Source organism: Thunnus maccoyii, chromosome 18 (assembly GCF_910596095.1).
Source record: "Thunnus maccoyii chromosome 18, fThuMac1.1, whole genome shotgun sequence".
NCBI classification, from domain to species: Eukaryota; Metazoa; Chordata; class Actinopteri; order Scombriformes; family Scombridae; genus Thunnus; species Thunnus maccoyii.
This window is the reverse complement of record NC_056550.1, coordinates 26,781,900-26,800,391: the sequence shown is the minus strand read 5'-3', so window position 1 is coordinate 26,800,391 and position 18,492 is coordinate 26,781,900. Positions and strand designations below refer to the sequence as shown.

The window sequence follows — 18,492 nt, the reverse complement described above, 5'->3', positions numbered from 1 at the left end:
ACATGCTAAACTAACATTTATGCATTACACCTGCTGAACATCAGCTTGTTAGCATGCTAAGATTAGCATCTAGGAGTTCAGTCTCATCGAGGTTATGGACTCTGGATAAATGACTTTAACGATTAATTAGTTTTCAGAATTGTTGCTGATTAGTTTTAGATTAGATTAGAACTGATTAGTCAATTATCATTTCAGCTCAGTTTATTTTATTGTACTCCATTTTTGCATCTCACCAGATGTGTAAAAAAAATATGAATTCTTAAGTGACATAATTAAAGATTAGAAAAATATCCTTTTATCAAGATTAGAAAAATTTTAATCATAATATTTTTTTAACAGCATCTTAATTTATGAATACTCGAGCTCAGCAGACATATTTGCCTATATTGACTTATTGTAGATATATTGATAATGATGGTATGTTGGCTAATTGTAAAATGTGCATCTCAGTATATATTTGGGTCAAAACTCAAAGATGTTTGTTTATATTATGTGTTATGTGATTTTTTTTAAATCTCAAATATCAATGTCGGTATCTGCTTTCAAGAAATATTATATTTGACTATAGTGAACACAGATACACTTGGAAAGTTCTTATAATAATAATAGAACAGTTTTGTAATTCTGTTTTACTCCTTTTTGCGTTTTGTTACACGCTTCTCTTGTACCTGATCCACGTGTAAGTTTTGCTCCAGTATCTTCTGACTTTTCTGGGCTTTTTAAAATGTGCTTTCCTTTATTTATGAGCTATACGTTACCTCACGTGTATTTTCCTGCAGCTTTTGGAAGGCCACCTGGCGGAGGAAGAAGACGCTCGGCAGAAGCTGACACTGGAGCGAGTGGCTGTGGAGGGAAAGGTGAAGAAACTGGAGGAGGACATTCTGCTCATGGAGGACCAGAATAACAAACTGCAGAAGGTATAAAAGGAGCAGTTTTGTGTGTTTTTAAATGTTTCACACGCGGCGCTTGCTGTACTCACATGCTCTCATGTTTGCAGGAGCGAAAGCTTCTAGAGGAGAGGCTGGCTGATATGAACTCCAACCTGGCCGAGGAGGAGGAGAAGTCCAAGAACCTGACCAAACTCAAGACCAAGCACGAGTCCATGATCTCCGACCTGGAGGGTCAGTCAGCATAAGCACAATCCTGTCTGCTTGTATCTGCTCAAAACTGTGGAACTTCATTAGTCCTTGAGTTTAGAATATTAAATAATGACCCTAATGATATGTTTTAACCAAAAAAGAACGTTTTATAGAGATGTATGCACTATGTTGAGTGTCTTTTTCCTCACTATGTGTCCAGTGCGTCTGAAGAAGGAGGAGAAGGGTCGTCAGGACATGGAGAAGGCCAAGAGGAAGGTGGAGGCGGAGCTGGCCGACCTCCAGGAGCAGCAGGCTGACCTGCAGGCCCAACTAGCCGAGCTCCGAGCCCAGCTGGCCGCCAAGGAAGAGGAGCTCCAGGCCACAGTGGCCCGGTAAGAGGGACGAAGAGGATGTCCATAAAATCCCACAAGACAATCCGGTGTTTAAACGACATACTGAGGTTTCAGGTTCTGGGGACCCTGAATATTCACAGCAAATTTCAAGGAAATCTGGTCATCAGTTATCATGTTTACAAAGCTGATAATTTGTCCTGATTGGCGCTGAAGGCGTGTAACCTGCTAATCAGACTGAATCGTCATTTCATTTTCACTTGTTTTGAATTTCTTGTTGGGATGTTTTGTTCTATTTTGCCCAAACCAGTGACATATCCATCCTGTCAACGTCATTTTCAGTCAACAGAAGCAAGTAGTGGTTGCTACCGAGGAGCCTTTAACTTAAAGTCCCCTTCCAGTGTTTTGACATTCATCAGCTGAAAGTAGAAAGTTTTACCTGGTTAGATCTACTCCTTCTTCCTGATTTCACTTTCATATTCATAGATTCAGAATTTTGTAATGAGGGAGAAGGAGTAGATGCCATTTTAAGGATTTTAAAATAGTGATTATACTTTTTTTGTGGGTCAACATATGAAATGTTAACCTTAAAAGACCTTATTCAGAGGTGAAACTTTCTTCTTGTGTCTGCAGCTTGGAGGAGGAGAGCAGTCAGCGCGGGGCGGCGGTGAAGCGTGTTCGGGAGCTGGAGCTCCTGCTTTCAGAGCTGCAGGAGGACATGGAGGCAGAGAAAACAGCCAGAGGGAAGGTCGAGGCGGCGCGACGGGACCTCGGCGAGGAGCTGAACGCTCTACGCACCGAGCTGGAGGACAGCCTGGATACCACCGCTGCCCAGCAGGAGCTACGGTCTGTTCAAACTGACGTATCTCACATATCATGTATGTCAACTGACTGATCCACAGTCTGAAGATCAATAATGTTTGTTAGTGTTTGCACCTTACAGACTGAAGACAGGTTGTGAATGAATGTTCTCAAGTGTGTAAATTATTCATTCATATAGCCCAATTTTATTTATTTTTTATCACAAATTTGCCTTAAAGGGCTTTAAAATCTTAGACCCTGATGCAGAAAAACTCTCCAGAAATCTATTAACAGGTTTAAAAAGGAGGAGAAACCTCAGGAAAAGCACCAGAAGAAAGACATTTATGGTAACATGTTGTGCTATGAAGGTTTATTCATATAGCACCTTTCAACAACAAGGCAATTCATTATGATTTACATAAGCCATAAAAAGGCGAAAATAAAAAGACATTAGATATAAAAGAAACACAAGGTGACATGAAGACATAAGTCATAGAAGATAAAAATATGAATTAAATGTAATAAAAACAGAATAATAGAAAAATAACAGTGCAGCCAATTTGATTAAATAAAAGGTTTGTCTGCTGGTTAAGACACATGTAAACACAACGTCCAACCTTTGTTACATGTCTCATGTCTCAACTGTCGTTATCCAATAAAGGCATAAAAATGCCCCAGAAAATATTTTAAAAAAGAAAAAAAAAAGAAAAGTTTCAAGCCTCAATCCATTTTTCTCCAGTTTTCTCACCAGCTGCTTAATATAGAGCTTTAAAAAAGATAAAGAAAAAATATATTTATCTACAAATAGTGGCTCAATCTCTGCAGTAGAAACAGCTGAGACAGGTGGAAGGTTTTATTGTAATTTATAAACAACATTACTTTAATTTTTCTGCACTTAGAACCAATTTCAAATAATTTAGTAGCAAAGTAAATAACAGTGTCGTCTGCATACAAGCGGAATTTTGCAAGCTGCCGTAATCAGATTTCTAGGCTGCGTTATTGTCGTATGTGTTCTTGTGTTGATGTGTGGCGTGTTTTGCGGTCGGCAGGGCGAAGCGTGAACAGGAAGTGGCCATGCTGAAGAAAGCCATGGAGGACGAGGGGCGGAGCCACGAGGCCCAAATCCAGGACCTGAGACAGAAACACAGTCAGGCTGCGGAGGAGCTCAACGAGCATCTGGAGCAGGCCAAGAGGGTACACACACACACACACACACACACACACACACACACACACACACACACACACACACACACACACACACATTACATTACCCCAAAATGTATTGATTTACGCTGTGGGCACACGTTAAATTAACTCATTCTGAGCCCCCTAGTGGCCATATGTTATGGTTACAGCGCACTGTTTTTCATGCAAATGACTCTCTCACTCACTCATCTGTCCGTCCAGGTGAGAGCCAGCCTGGAGAAAGCCAAGCAGGCTCTGGAGAAGGAGACGGCCGACCTGAGCGCCGACCTGCGATCCCTCGCCAGCGCCAAGCAGGACGTGGAGCACAAGAAGAAGAAGGTGGAGGGTCAGCTGAACGACCTGCACTCACGCTTCAACGAGAGCGAGCGGCAGAGGATCGAGCTGGGGGAGCGAGTCTCCAAGATGACCGTGAGTAATAATATCGAAGCATTTTCATTGACAATTAATCTGTTAATTATTTTCCCAATTAACTGATTAGTCGTTTGATCCATACAATGTCAGAAAATGATGAAAAATGTCTCTTTCTTTCAATCTCTTCTCCTTCCTCTTGTTCCCCACCAGCTGGAGCTGGACAGTATGACAGGTCTGCTGAACGAGGCGGAGGGAAAGAACATCAAGCTGAGTAAAGACGTCTCCAGTCTGTCCTCACAGCTCCACGATGCACAGGTGAGAGACAACTATATTCTGTTCTTCCACATGGACGCCAGTTGGGTGTAAAACTTCCAGATTTCAGACCGCAATGAAATATCGTTACTAGAGCTCAACCGATGCATCTTTTCCTCACAATCTCTCCTTCTTGTCCTCCAGGAGCTGCTGTCAGAGGAGACCCGTCAGAAGCTGAACGTGTCCGGACGTCTCCGTCAGATGGAGGAGGACAGGAACAACTTGATGGAGCAGCTGGAGGAGGAGACCGAGGCCAAACGGGCCGTGGAGAGGCAGGTCTCCAGCCTCAACATGCAGGTCAGTAACTTCAGGCAAAGTAGGAAATCTGAACCGTTAAGAGTGAGAGAAGCTCAGAGACAAATCAGTGTTGTTAGAGAAGAGTAAACGGTGTCATTCTGTCACTAATCTATCAATCTAACCTCTCACTGTTTCACCTTCTGTCAGCTGTCCGACTCCAAGAAGAAGCTGGACGAGATGTCGGGGACGGTGGAGCTGTTGGAGGAGGGAAAGAAGCGTCTGCAGCGTGAGCTGGAGGCGACCAACAGCGAGTACGAGGAGAAGGCCTCGGCTTACGACAAGCTGGACAAGAGCCGGAGCCGCATGCAGCAGGAGCTGGAGGACGTCCTCATGGACCTGGACAGCCAGCGGCAGCTTGTGTCCAACCTGGAGAAGAAGCAGAAGAAGTTTGATCAGGTCAGCCGGCTCCAGAGGGGTTTCTGGAGGATTTCAATGTGTGTTTGACTCCACAGACAGGCGTAAAGACCAGATTATACCGACTATAGATATTTAGAGTACACAATCTTATCTCCATTAAGGCTGACACTGTCCTCAGACAGTTATTAGACATAGATGAATGAAACATCATCTGTAGAAGCACGACAGGGGAGGAAGAAACTTTTAAAAACTAATTTTAGACAACAATTTTCTACTTTTTGTAGGTTTTGTTGAGTTGTGTGACATGATTTAATTAATTTTAGACACCCAAATCATTTTGAAAAGTCTGTCACACTGGCATCCAATGATAATAAATAAATAAATAAATCCACTGTTCACGCTGCACTGGAGACCCACCGTAAGGGCGACTCTACTGGGGTCTGACCCTCACTGTCATTACAGTAATTGATTGAAAATGAACCGACACTGCTGCCATATTTTATGACACACTGCATACAGATAATGTTTGTTCTAAAGACAAAAGACATCATGAGGATTTACAGCATGAAATAAAAAACTGAAAGTAGTCCACAGGGTCGAGACTGGGACCGATCCAGATAGTTGTGATGAAAAGGTATCGGCTCACGGACAGATGTTTGCTCTGGAAATAGCAGCTGTCAAAAACGACCCACAATGCTTTGTTCAAACACTGATCGTTGAGCCGTTAAATAAACAGCCAGTGAGTTAGAGATCACGCAGCTGCTTTGGGTTTCAAAAATGTCCTTTCTGTGTTTTTTTTTTTAAGTGACATTTTGCAGGTGAAGCACACTTTGTTGGTTGAAAACATCAATATTTTGTTAATTCTGAGGCTGAAGAGAGTTTGTCTAAATCCTGCCCAGACCTTCCTGCCACAACACAAAATATAGGGGGGGGGTCATGTGTTGATGGGAAACAGTGTGAACTGATATATTTATATTCTATGAGAGACGTTTAAAAAGCTCCACAAAACATCTCAGTGTGAATAACTTCCTGTTCATTTAATTTCTAACGTCCTGTGATCTCCTTCATCATCGTTTTCTTCAGATGCTGGCGGAGGAACGCGCCGTGTCCTCTAAGTTTGCAGAGGAGCGGGATCGAGCGGAGGCGGAGGCGAGGGAGAAGGAGACGCGGGTGTTAGCTCTGGCCAGAGCGCTGGAGGAGAACCAGGATGCTCTGGAGGAGGCGGAGAAGACCATGAAGGCCCTGAAGGCTGACATGGAGGACCTCATCAGCTCCAAGGACGACGTGGGAAAGAGCGTAAGAAATCGCTTCCTGAGGTGACGTTGATTAGAGAGTTTGACATGTCTGATCATCTTTCCGTCCTTCGTCAGGTCCACGACCTGGAGAAGGCGAAGCGAGGCCTGGAGGGCATCGTGGAGGAGATGAGGACCCAGATGGAGGAGCTGGAGGACGAGCTGCAGGTCGCTGAGGACGCCAAGCTGCGTCTGGAGGTCAACAGTCAGGCTCTGAAAGCCCAGCATGACAGGGAGCTGCAGGCCCGAGACGAGATGGGCGAGGAGAAGAGGAAGCAGCTTCTCAAACAGGTGGAGTACAACCTACTGCTGCCGGTCCTTATATCTTTAACATCTCCTTATGCTACAGGAGCTTTGATGTTGTTGCTCTCATCCTCCTTTAATTAGTTTATTAGTTTTCATAGTTTATCTGCACAAGTTAAAATCATTCTCTCTCTGTCAGGTGCGTGAGCTGGAGGCGGAGCTGGAGGAGGAGAAGAAGCAGCGAGGTCAGGCGTCAGCTGGGAAGAAGAAGCTGGAGGGGGAGCTGAAGGACATGGAGGACCAGCTGGAGGCCACCAACAGGGGGCGCGACGAGGCGGTCAAGCAGCTCCGCAAGATCCAGGTATTTATTCAATTATGTTATATACTTATTTTTATTAGTATTACTTTTGCCTGATGTCATGATAACACGGTGAATGTATTGAAACTAGAAGACGTCACTTGTCAAATGAAGCCTGATACATGCATCATGGCCTCACAGTTCTCCTGTTAGACAGAACAGAACAGTTAATGATGTTGTATATGGTATTATTGTAATCCTTGACCATCAAAACATGGCGGTAGACGTCACCTTTTCTGTGTTATCATGTTTGGATCAGGTGATATGGTGCAAAATATGTAATTCGGTTATGGAGGAAAGCAAAATGGCCACCATGGCCGCCACAAAGTTGTTATTTAGAGCCATAAATGATCAAATAGTTGCTTTTATTTGCTTTAACTGAAGAGAGAAGCAGCACTGTTATTAATCATAAATTTAACTGTTTGCTGCTAATACAAACAGTCCAGTGGGTTTCATATTATATATTATATTTTGTCCCAACACCAAGTTCATTTTGAGACCTTTGTTGAGTCTCTTTCTCCTTCATGTCTTGTCATCTCTCTGTAATAACAGCTAAAAAAGCCCAAAAAATACTTAAAAACTGGATATTTTCCATATTTCAAATAACACAAGAGGAGAGCTTATAGATATGTAAATATTATTAACTATTATATATTGTTATTTCATTCTCTCAGTGTTTTAAATGGTTTGTAGAATTTCATAAAATTATTGGAATGTATTTACTGACTGTGTTGAAAGTCAGAGGGTTAAAGGTGGACTACTACTTTTAAAAATCAATATTCAACATCTTAAAACATCAGAGTTACTCAGCGTTACCTACATGACCCCCCTCTGCTGTCCTCGCAGGGCCAGGTGAAGGAGTTCCAGAGGGACCTGGAGGACTCGCGTGCAGCCCAGAAGGAGGTCCTCGTCTCAGCCAGGGAGTCTGAGCGCAAAAACAAGACCATGGAGGCCGACGTGGTCCAGCTGCAGGAGGTGAGCACATCAGTCTGCTCATCACGTGTCACCAACATCTTTAGAGCTTCTCGTGGGGTTTAAACAGTCCAACAGGGTGATTTTTGTTCAAAAAACATGAAATATCTCCCTTTAAAAACCTCTGAAGCTCTTAGTGTTATCAGATTATTCCTCATATGCTGCAAACTATGATTTAATAAATCTTATAAAACAGCTCACATATAGTTTGATTTCAGCTGAATCATCAGTGGCAACTTTGATTGTTTTTTAACATCATCTTCATTTGTTGTTTTTGACCTTTTCCCTCCGTCCGTCTGTCCAGATGTTGGCAGCAGCTGAGAGAGCTCGTAAGCAGGCGGAGACGGAAAGAGACGAGCTGTCTGAAGAGCTGACCAGTAACTCCTCTGGAAAGTAGGTGTCCTGTTAACACTGTCAGCATCTATTCACAGTCATCAGAGAGAGAGGAGATCAGTTAATGGGTGGAAGAAGAAGACGTTAGTGATGAGAAGAAATGAAGCATTTCATCAAACATCACCTTCACTTGTCGCCACAGATGAGACTTTTTACTCTACTGGGGACTATTAATGTTTACTGTTAGTTTTTAATGTCAAGGATTACAGTAAATAAAGGGGAGGATGTGTCCTGAAGGTGGCACTAGAGAACCAGGGCCGTATTCACTAACCCCTCTTCTCATCTCTCAGTTTGTACATCCTCGCCTCCTCTCCTCACGTCTTAGTCCCTCCCACCTGAGATGTGACCGGAGGAGTCGAGGAAACAGACATTTAACAAAACAAGACGTCCTCGCTTCAGAGGCGTCACGTCAGTTAAATATAAACGTGCTGCAGAGCTGCATCATCTGTCCATTGTTGTGTTACAGCCTGCTGCTGTATGTTATGATCTCTGACAGATGAGCAGGACAGCGTTCATGACAACTTATATATTTACTATTAATTCAAATTACAACATGGCGTAATATGACAAGAACATACACACACACACATATATCCTTTATATATTTTATTGTGTGAAGCACTACAAGTGGTTTGTATATTCCACCTGTGTATCTTCGCTTATAGCTGCTCCAGCAAGCCTCCTCTCTCCTCAAGATGCGTTTTAGGAATTGAGACGTCCTGAAACACGGCGCGCTGAGATCGATTTCCGGGTCACAGGGCGGGAGGACGGAGGAGACGAGGAGACGAGGAGACGAGGAGACGAGGAGGCACAAAATAGAAAAAGAGCCCTGTGTTATCTTATCTTAACACTAGGAGTCCTCAATTATAGTGACTATTTTACCAGGTGATCCATTGATGGCCATGAAATCCGTTGTTGCAGTTGGTGATTATTTACACAAAAGTGTGAATTGGTGTGATGTATAATTCTGACAGACGCAGTTATAAGTCCATCCTTGTGTAAACCATTACTGCTGGTGTTATTCCTTCCAAATCCTTAATCCTGCCATCAAAATATAATATAAAAGTCATTATTGTGATTATTTTACCAAAATATCCTGATGTGATGTGAGAGGGCACATTACCTGCAGGTGTCAGTCACTCAGGAGAAGCTACTTTTAGCTCTGAAATGTTTTGTGAAGTTATGAATGACACGTCTCTTATTTTTAAGAGTTTCTTCAAACTCGGCCAGTTAGGAGCAACTTTTAGCCCGAGGATGTTGCCTGAGTATTTCTTATAAAAATGTACGGATATCCAGCCAGTAGTTGTTGAGATATCTGACGTTTCAAGAATTTTGGATTTTTATCACCTTGTTAGGATGTTAGTTATGTTAAATGTTAAATGTTTTGTTGTTGCTACAGACTTAAGATTGTAAATTTGTGCAGAATGAAAGTTTTGCGACACTAACAGTACAATTCAATCTTACTCACACAGATGATTCTGAAGTTATTCATTATTTAATTTACATGTATGTTCTGATAATCCTGTGAAACAGGACAGTAAGATTTTCTTCTCGTGTTCACTCTCGTCTTCTGTTCAGGTCCCTGATGTCTGATGAGAAGCGTCGTCTGGACTCTAAGATCGGCCAGCTGGAGGAGGAGCTGGAGGAGGAGCAGGCCAACGCCGAGAGCCTCAACGACCGTCTGAGGAAGAGCCAGCAGCTGGTGGGTTCAGGGTCCAGAGGGGACCGGAGCAGGGTCGACGTGGACTAGACGAGACTCTGATTTGACTAGAGAAGCCTCAGAGGGAACAAGGGAGGTTTAGAGGGGACTAGATTATAGGTTTTAGATAGTTATATGAAAAAAAGGTATGCTATATTTAAACATCTATATTGTTAATGCAATAACTACTTTATAATAGATAATATAACTAGTTATACTATAATATAATTACTAGTATTTGCATTTTTACCACAAAGAGCTTTTTCTGTATGATTGATGCTTGATTCTAGCATCTGATTAGTAGAATATTAACTGGTTAAAAATATTTGTATATACGTTTGTATATGTATATAATATATGTTTTTACCCCATAAACATGCAGAGAATGAAGGGTTTTTTTGCCCTGAGTAGTGTCTGCAGTCGACTCAGATCAGTATATCAACATTTTTATCAACTCTGATCTTCTTTCATCTGGATTTTACTAGTCGGACGGTGAGACGACACAGATGATTATTAGTAACCTGAAAACTGTCAAAGTGAGGAGAACAAAATAAGAATTAGAAAAGTGAATCATCAAGCTCATGAAAACAGGAAGAGAAATTAGATTTTGATATAAAAACACTCAAAAATGATCTTTTTTTGGACACATATTTGTCATATAACGAGACTAACTGGTACTAGCTACTTCACTGACTGTTTCTTTCTCTTTTTTCTTAATTTTTGTCTTGCCCCGTCCGGACTCCTGCTCTGCAGGTGGATCAGCTGAGTGCTGATCTGGCAGCGGAGAGATCCGCCTCTCAGATGCGGGAGGGATCCAGGCAGCAGCTGGAGAGACAAAACCGAGAGCTGAAGGTCAAACTGCAGGAGGTCGAAGGTCAGGGACGCTCCAAACTCAAATCCTCCATCGCCGCCCTGGAGGCCAAACTGAGAGAGGCGGAAGAGCAGCTGGAGTTCGAGAGCAGGTAATGATGGGAAATGGAGTTCGGTTCCACATCACGTGACAAGTAGAGCAAAGAGACTTTATCAAAATACTGTAAGATGCGTTGAAACACAGAGAACAGATGCAATTTTACAGCTGGATGCTGTTGGTTAGTAATTTAAAAATCTGTTTGACATATAAAATTAGACATAGACTGACTACATATATTATAATGCAACATTTTGATCTAAATACACTCCAGATAATAAAGATATTTAAAGATTCAAAGGTTTTATTATTTGTCACAGTGTGGCAATCCCAGAGGCTGCGCTAAAAGGCTAATGTGAAAAATAAGAATTAGAGAAAACAAATATAAAGGATACAAATTAAAAGATCAAAAATTATAAATATATGTAAAATGTACATTTGTCACAATGGTAAGGTAAAATATATAATAAAATATTGTACATGCTTGAGTGTCAATATGCAAACGATTCTCTGAAGTCAGAGTTCATCATCCTGATGAGTCTCTCTCTTAGCTAACGCATGCTAACGTATGCTAACGTATGCTAACGTGGCTCTTCGCTTCCCTCACTCACGACTTTTCCTCACGTCTTAGCTCCACAGTTGGGAGGTCGTTCTTCTAACTTCGGTGTGTTCATGAGCGTTGAAGTCGTAATGTGGAAACAACATAGACGCTACAAAGACGATGTAGAATGTTGCTTTACCTGACTTGTTATCAGAGCTAATGCTAATAAATAACCAATCTAACTAATCTAGGTCACTCTACAGGAACTACAACTAACGGTTACAGCCTGATACCATATTACAAATTACATGAGCAAAAAATTGATCTGCAATATGTGAATTAATAAAATGCCATCAACCAAACATTTACTTTCGTCCGCCATGTTTCTGCGTACTGTATATGACGTCAAATTAGGCAAGACGTACCAAAAGTTTCACCGACTTTCCAAATTGTTCAGACTTGTAGGGGCGTTCACGTGAAACTCATTTTTCTGATTATTTTGACACCACATGAACGCCACAAAAGACACGAGGACGGACGAATTTACTTCACCAAACGGGACGCCAATTTTTTTTTTTCTTAGGATGGCGATGGAATGACCCGATCTACTCTGCCTCACCCTGCCTCTGATTGGCTAGTACTCGTTGCCGTCATTGGTTAGGTCGGTTAGGTTTAGGCAGACTAAAAATCTGACCATTAAATCTGATTTGGCTTCAGAATAACAGTCACTGTTTTGTTCTGTACATTAACATTTATGATGACTTTTATTTTGTAGAGAGCGTCAGACCAACGGCAAGAATCTGCGTCAGAAAGAGAAGAAACTGAAGGATTTAACCATCCAGATGGAGGACGAGAGGAAGCAGGCACAGCAGTACAAAGACCAGGTAACACGCTGCACTCCGATCCTGACCTCAGTAATCACAGTAATCACAGAGAGTGATCGATTAGAGCTGCAACGATTAGCTGATTCATTGATCAGTGATTAATCTGCAACTATTTTGATAATTAAATAATCGTTTTTTAGGCAAAAAACTGACGATTTCATATTTTTCTTTGTCGAATATGATGGTAAATTAAATATCTTTGGGACATTTTATAGACAAAACAATTAATCAAGAAAATAATTGGTAGATTAATCAATAATCTCCAAATAGCTGCCAAAACAAAGGCGATACCTGACATAACTCATCGTGCTTCCAGTCATAAACATGTGAATTAACTTTGTGCAGGCGGACAAGAGCAACTTGCGGGTGAAGCAGCTGAAGCATCAGCTGGAGGAGGCGGAGGAGGAGGCGCAGCGCATGGCGGCGGGCCGCAGGAAACTGCAGAGGGAGCTGGACGAGTCGAGCGAGGCCAACGACGCCCTCAACAGGGAGGTGTCTTCACTCAGGAGCAAACTGAGGTAACCCCCCCCCCCCCCCACCACCACCATACCCACCTGTTGGTTCAGTCATCAGGGAATCTGCAGGACTAAAAAAGCAATTAATTCAGTTTCTTCAAATAAAAAAAGACCTTAGAAGTTCTTAAATGCTGCAACAAGACGTCCTCCGTCTGTAAACACAGTGAGACAGCAGTAGTGCTGCAGGAAGCTGCTTAATCAGACCTGCAGCTACAGCAGCAGGAAACATCCTCTCATAATGGACAGATACAACTTAAATTAACTTACATATTTTATTTGTAACTGGTTAATCGTTTAAAATTGGTGAACTGGTGAATTACATCACTAAGAATTATTTATTATTTGAAATTTAAGCTGAGGACAAACCACTTCAGATGCACCGTCTTGTTTTCAAGACAAAAAAACAAAAAATGAAACAAAAAAACATTTCTGATAATGATGAAAAGAACACAAAACAACCAGCAGGTGTCTCACAAAATCCCAAACTTCTACAGACCAAACAAAAGTGGCCACAAACTAAAAGGATACAAATAATAAAAGATGAAGATAAATAGTCAAAAACAAAAACAAGAACATCTGACGTAAACAAGCAAAGAAGTCGTCTCGGTCTGATGAAACTTCTTTATAGCTGCAAATTACTGACAAAATAGTGAAGTTATATAAATGTTAATAAATTCATGTAATTAATAAATAATTTTAGTTCTTATCGTCTCTGCTGGTTCCATCATTGTTTGATTGTAAAACTGTGAAAAAGGTGTTAAACTGTATTCAATGTGGTGTTTAAAAAGTCTCACATTTCATTTGGTGAAACCTGCAATTATGTATTTAACAATAATTCAAAACCTTCTCTGGTTCCAGCTTATCTGATGTGAAGTTTTCCTGCTTTTCAGTTGTATTTTTTGGATTTTGGACTGTTGTTTGGATAAAATGAGACATTTGAAACCGTCCAATCGGGCTCTGAGAAACTGTGAAAGGCATTTTTACTATAATATTAATTTTATAGACTGAATTGGTTAGAAAAATAATGAAAAAAGAACCAATAAAAGATAAACTGATCATGAGAATAATCGTCAGTTGCAGCCCTAGATTAGAAATGTATGGAAGATGAAGCAAGTCACAAAAATAAATGCTACTAAAAAAAAAAAAAAAAATCACATCATCAAATTAACTATTGAGTTACAGTATCCTCTGAAGGTGTAATCCTTTAGGATTCTTTAAATTAGTTTAACATATCACCATTTTATTTTTAAAAAAAAATGTATTTGGTGCATTACCTAATCAATTTAACACCTATCAATTTAATATTCAAATTCAAAAGAGAAAAGTAGTAAAATTCTCTAAAATCTCCCTTTGGGACAATAAAAATTGTATTTTGAAGACAGAACAGCAGATTAATCTGTTAGAAAATATTAAATTATTTGAGTCTCCTGCAGCAGTTTTACAATAATAAAAATGACACTCGTCCCTGAATCTTTGTTATAGTGTCTATGAGATCATTTGTGATTTTAAATTTCCTTTCCCTCCTTTCATGTCTGGCTGCTCTTGCTTCACACTTGTCCTCAGACACCTCTGATCTGCAAACTGTCCTCACGGCTTCGGGGTCAAATTCTTCTTCGCTTCAGCTTCCTGTTCGCCATCTTAACCCCTTCCAGTTCAAACCTGCCCTCAGGATTTCAGGGGCTTTAACCTCTTTTTAAAAAATATAATCTCGCTTTATAAACAAACCACCAAGTGCCCCCCCCGCTCTCAGTCCTTCCTCTGTCCTTCGTCTCCTTCTGACCCTCCTCTTCCTCCTCTTTCTCTTCCTCCTGGTGTGTCGGGTGTTCCCAGGCGTGGCGGGGAGGCGGGCTACAGCAGTCCCAGTCCTCGGAGCGGCGGCGGCATCAGGAGCTTGGGGCTGGGAGGAGGAGGAGGAGGAAGCGTCAGCCGGAGGAGCGCCATCAAGGAGAACTCAGTGGAGTTCCAGGAGGAGGAGCCTCCGTCCCCGTCTCCTCCCACCTGCGCCTCCCCCGTGGATCCCCGCGGGGAGGTCTACACCTGCTCCCCCGACGAGTAGAGGGACCAGACGCCACGTTTAAATTGGATTTCACCCGAGCGTGCCTCGACAGAGCAGCATTTCTGTTCCAGAAAATATTTGTAAAAATTCAAATTTTGAAGTAATTTCAACCTCTAAATGTTTCTGAAAACAGAAACACAAGAGGACGTTTTAACAACACTGAAGATTTTTGTTGAAATTAAAATTTATTTTGGCCTCTGAGTAATTAAAAAAAGAAAAAAAGAGAAAAAAAAAACAACCAAAAAGGAAAAATCTCCCAACAAAACAATACAGTAGAAAACACACAGCTGACCGCATCGACCCTCCGTACAAAATACAAACCTGTCTGACAAAACTTTTATACAATTTCATTAAATTATTTTTAAAACATTTTAAACGTACAAAGCTTGTAAAATCAATCCCCAAACATTTTATTAATTTATTGATAATTTCATTTGTTTTCCAAGCTAATATAACAAACATTTGCTGTTTATTCCAGATTCTCAAATGTGAAGATTTGATGCTTTTTGTTGTCAAATATGAAACTAAACTGATGTTCAGATAAAACAAACCATTTGAAATCACACTGGGCCAATTTATAGACAAAACGAGAAAATAATTTACAGATGAATCAATAATTTGTAGCCCTGATGAAGTAAATTTTTTTCTTTTTCTTCAATATCCACATTCTTCTAAAGTTAGTGTTCCTCATTTTAAACAACTTTTATGTTATCGTCGTCAGGTTCTCCTTTGTTTCAGAGAAATTGCACCAAATACTACAGATCCCATGATCCTCAGCAGCAGTGTTTCAACAAACCACACTTTGTAGCAGCAATCAGGAACAAAATATTGATCCAAAAAATGATTTGATTCAAACCTCGACATTAATCAAAGTTCTACAAACATCAGACGTCATCGTCATGGCAACTGCTTCATTTGTTTCAATGAGGCAAAATCTCAAGTGTTCAAGCTCTAACACACAGTTACATGATATTATCTATCAAATGAATGAACCAATCCTTCATTACTCTGTTTAGTTCATTTAAATCTAAATTATTATTATAGTTTCAGCAGATGGTTTTATTGTATTTCTATTGTTATCTGATTGTTGGAGAGAAATATTGGCAGCTTCAATCCAAAAATACTAGTTTACCTAAAAAAAACTCAAAACGCTGACGAACCAAACTTTTCTCTGTTGCATCATTTCTTCCCTCCTCTATGCAGCTCTACTAGGTGACTGATATTTTACTCTCCTGTGGTTTTATCTCCCCCCTTTAAAAAAATAAATAAATACATTGTTTTTAAAAAATTAACAAAACTCAGTTCAAGAGGCCAAAGTTACATCTGAACCTGACTGGACAGAAGAATGAAATTTTGTATAAATACTTTAGTAAATGGTGCCGTTAAACAGGACATTTATACCATCATGGCGAGTATTTTAGTGCCGTTAAACGGTTCCTGTTTGAACTTTAACAATGATCTTTCCCTGAATCTAACCAAGTGGTTTTTGTGCCAAATTTGAACCCAAACATAGAAAAGATCACCTGCAAGCAAAATGCAAAAGCAGGCATATTAATTCTGTATCAAACAGACTATTGATGACAGGAATCTGCATCAGTAGCCGCTTCCTGTTTGAAACCGAACCTAAGATTAATTTACAAGATAACAATCAGCTGACGGAGTTGAACGGAAGAAAGATTGGTTTATACGTCTTTAATCATTGGATATACCGACACGTTATTAAACCGATATATTTTTATATTTATAGATTCCAGATTATTTATTTGGGGGAAATAAAACCTCATTATTTAAATAAAGAGAAATATTTAACTAGCAAATACAAGAAAATATGGATTTAAGTCCTCAAACAAGGATAATAATTCAGCATGATTATTTTCACATTTAATTTCAACTTATTAATATTTATTTATATTCCAGGTAGTTTAAATGATTCCTATATAAAAAGTCAAACTCGGCTTTTCTTTAAACACATCCTCAGAGGGTTTTTTTTGTTTATTTGGAGACTGAATGTAAAACTATATTTGTAACCCAACTGTTGTATATTCATTCTTGAGATTGAACAGTGTGATTTTAACACAACACATACGGTAAAACTCATGAATATCTTATAGATGGAAGATATTAGCTGACTTGTGATGACTGCTGTGACGCAGGACTTTCTGCTTTGTGAACCAATGAAGTGCTATTAAACCTCTACCCAAACCTCACAGCTGTGTCCAGTTTCCTTTCAAAGAGAAATAAAAATCAATAAGAGGTTGTTTTTTGTTTTTTTACATTTCAAGTTTTATTGCTTTTTGAGAAGCATCATAAGCAGCACTGAAGGTAAAAACAACAAACAGGTCTTAGCACTTAGTATGTGAGCATGCAAATACTTTAATAGAGTCACATAACAAAACAAAAAAAAAAAACACCATTTCCCGCTTCTGCTTTCTCACACTGACCTTTGACCTTTACTGTAAAGTGTGCTGCTGCTACAGCTGCTTTGCACTCGCCCTGAGCAGCTCCTACCACGACCTACATATTTAACCTACGTTAGTGATCCTAAAGTAGAGGTACAGTATTCAACACTACAAGTCAACCTATTACATACTTTTCTCTTTTTAACATAAAACACAAGTAGCCTTCACTGAAGTATTCATATCTCCTCATTTACATGAGGAGTTTCCATTTTCACTCCTGCAAAGACAGAAGTGGAGCTCTGCAGAGGGCTTTATTTATTTTAAAGAACGCCTCCCGCAGTCTGAAAGTGCCTGATCTACTAGACGGCTACGCTGACGGTGCAACAATGGAACGAGACTATAAGTATAAGCTTCTGCTAGCAGCGCTTGAAAGGATGAAGCTGAAGATTTTCTATATTATTCTTATTGTCAACAGATGTGCAAAACCAAACCAATAATAAACTGATGTACTAACTAGTATTGTGTGTGAATCAAAGCCTGATATATATTATTTATTCCTCCGTTGTTGTTCCAGAAACTATTAAAAACACGTCAGTGAGTCACAGCGCTGCACTGGGTCACATGTTCCTTCATCATGAAGAGTTTGGTCACGTTAGTTTGTTTAGAAACGGCTCCAAACACTAATAACAGCATCATGTTTTCAGTCTCTGGAGAGTAGTTCTGTGTACGGCAGACGCTACTGAGCATGTGCAGGAAGCCTTTACTGTTTACAGCTTCACCAGCTTGTTGTGCTTCATATCACAACCTCTGGACTTTGTGCTTAAGTTCTTTCCACTGCACATAGTTTCGCTCCTTTATCAATTACCTGTGAAAAGATCTAAAAATATACATTTTTACTTTAACATCACACTGATTTGTGAATCAGGAATATATTCTGTAGTGTTTATCTCCAGAACTGTAAGTGCTACATGTACCAAATTTGAAGTGCATGATCATCTCATCTGCACATGTACGCCAAGTTTTGCACTTTCATTACTAGTCAGAAGATATAAAATTACAGTTTTTCCATAAAAATTGCAGTAAGATTTTAACAAGTTTTAACATTTTTTATATCTCAGGAACAGAAGGTCATAGCGACACGGGACAAAGACCAGTGTGTTCAGCGTATAGGAACCCATCCCTCCCCCCCCCCCCACTAGGAGTTGATTTCAGTCTGTATCACTGACCATTCAGAATTAAAAAATGAAGTCCTACAGTGATGTCATACAGTTTGGGAGGAGCCAGACAGACACAGGAGACTATAAAAGCTGACGTACAGATTCAGCTCATTGGAGCTTTGTCCACCACACTGATCTCATCTTTCCCAACACGGTGCAGTAAACCTTTGACATTATCAGCAAAAATAAATGACCTCAGACAGGACCTGCCATTTATTTTGCAGTTGTTGGACACTGCTGTCACCCTAGAATACAGTACA

General features: G+C 40.3%; 1 protein-coding gene across 3 annotated transcripts in view; it reads left to right on the top strand.

Annotated features, from left to right (window-relative positions):
- LOC121884439 (myosin-11-like) overlaps positions 1–15,892 on the top strand; it is a 39,603-nt gene extending 23,711 nt beyond the window's left edge. For 2 of the 3 annotated variants that reach the window (XM_042393245.1, XM_042393243.1), the window contains 19 exons: positions 780–917; positions 998–1,121; positions 1,300–1,471; positions 2,063–2,275; positions 3,280–3,424; positions 3,641–3,847; positions 4,001–4,105; positions 4,247–4,399; positions 4,547–4,795; positions 5,840–6,052; positions 6,127–6,339; positions 6,491–6,652; positions 7,496–7,624; positions 7,926–8,014; positions 9,593–9,716; positions 10,467–10,675; positions 11,937–12,045; positions 12,391–12,563; positions 14,391–15,892. In XM_042393245.1, the coding sequence (XP_042249179.1) occupies positions 780–917; positions 998–1,121; positions 1,300–1,471; positions 2,063–2,275; positions 3,280–3,424; positions 3,641–3,847; positions 4,001–4,105; positions 4,247–4,399; positions 4,547–4,795; positions 5,840–6,052; positions 6,127–6,339; positions 6,491–6,652; positions 7,496–7,624; positions 7,926–8,014; positions 9,593–9,716; positions 10,467–10,675; positions 11,937–12,045; positions 12,391–12,563; positions 14,391–14,616 (3,153 nt within the window). In that variant the 3' untranslated portion in view covers positions 14,617–15,892. Of the gene's footprint in view, positions 1–779; positions 918–997; positions 1,122–1,299; positions 1,472–2,062; positions 2,276–3,279; positions 3,425–3,640; positions 3,848–4,000; positions 4,106–4,246; positions 4,400–4,546; positions 4,796–5,839; positions 6,053–6,126; positions 6,340–6,490; positions 6,653–7,495; positions 7,625–7,925; positions 8,015–9,592; positions 9,717–10,466; positions 10,676–11,936; positions 12,046–12,390; positions 12,564–14,123 lie in introns of all 3 variants that reach the window. The other variant, XM_042393244.1, reaches the window with a different exon arrangement.
- The last annotated feature ends 2,600 nt before the right edge of the window (positions 15,893–18,492 follow it).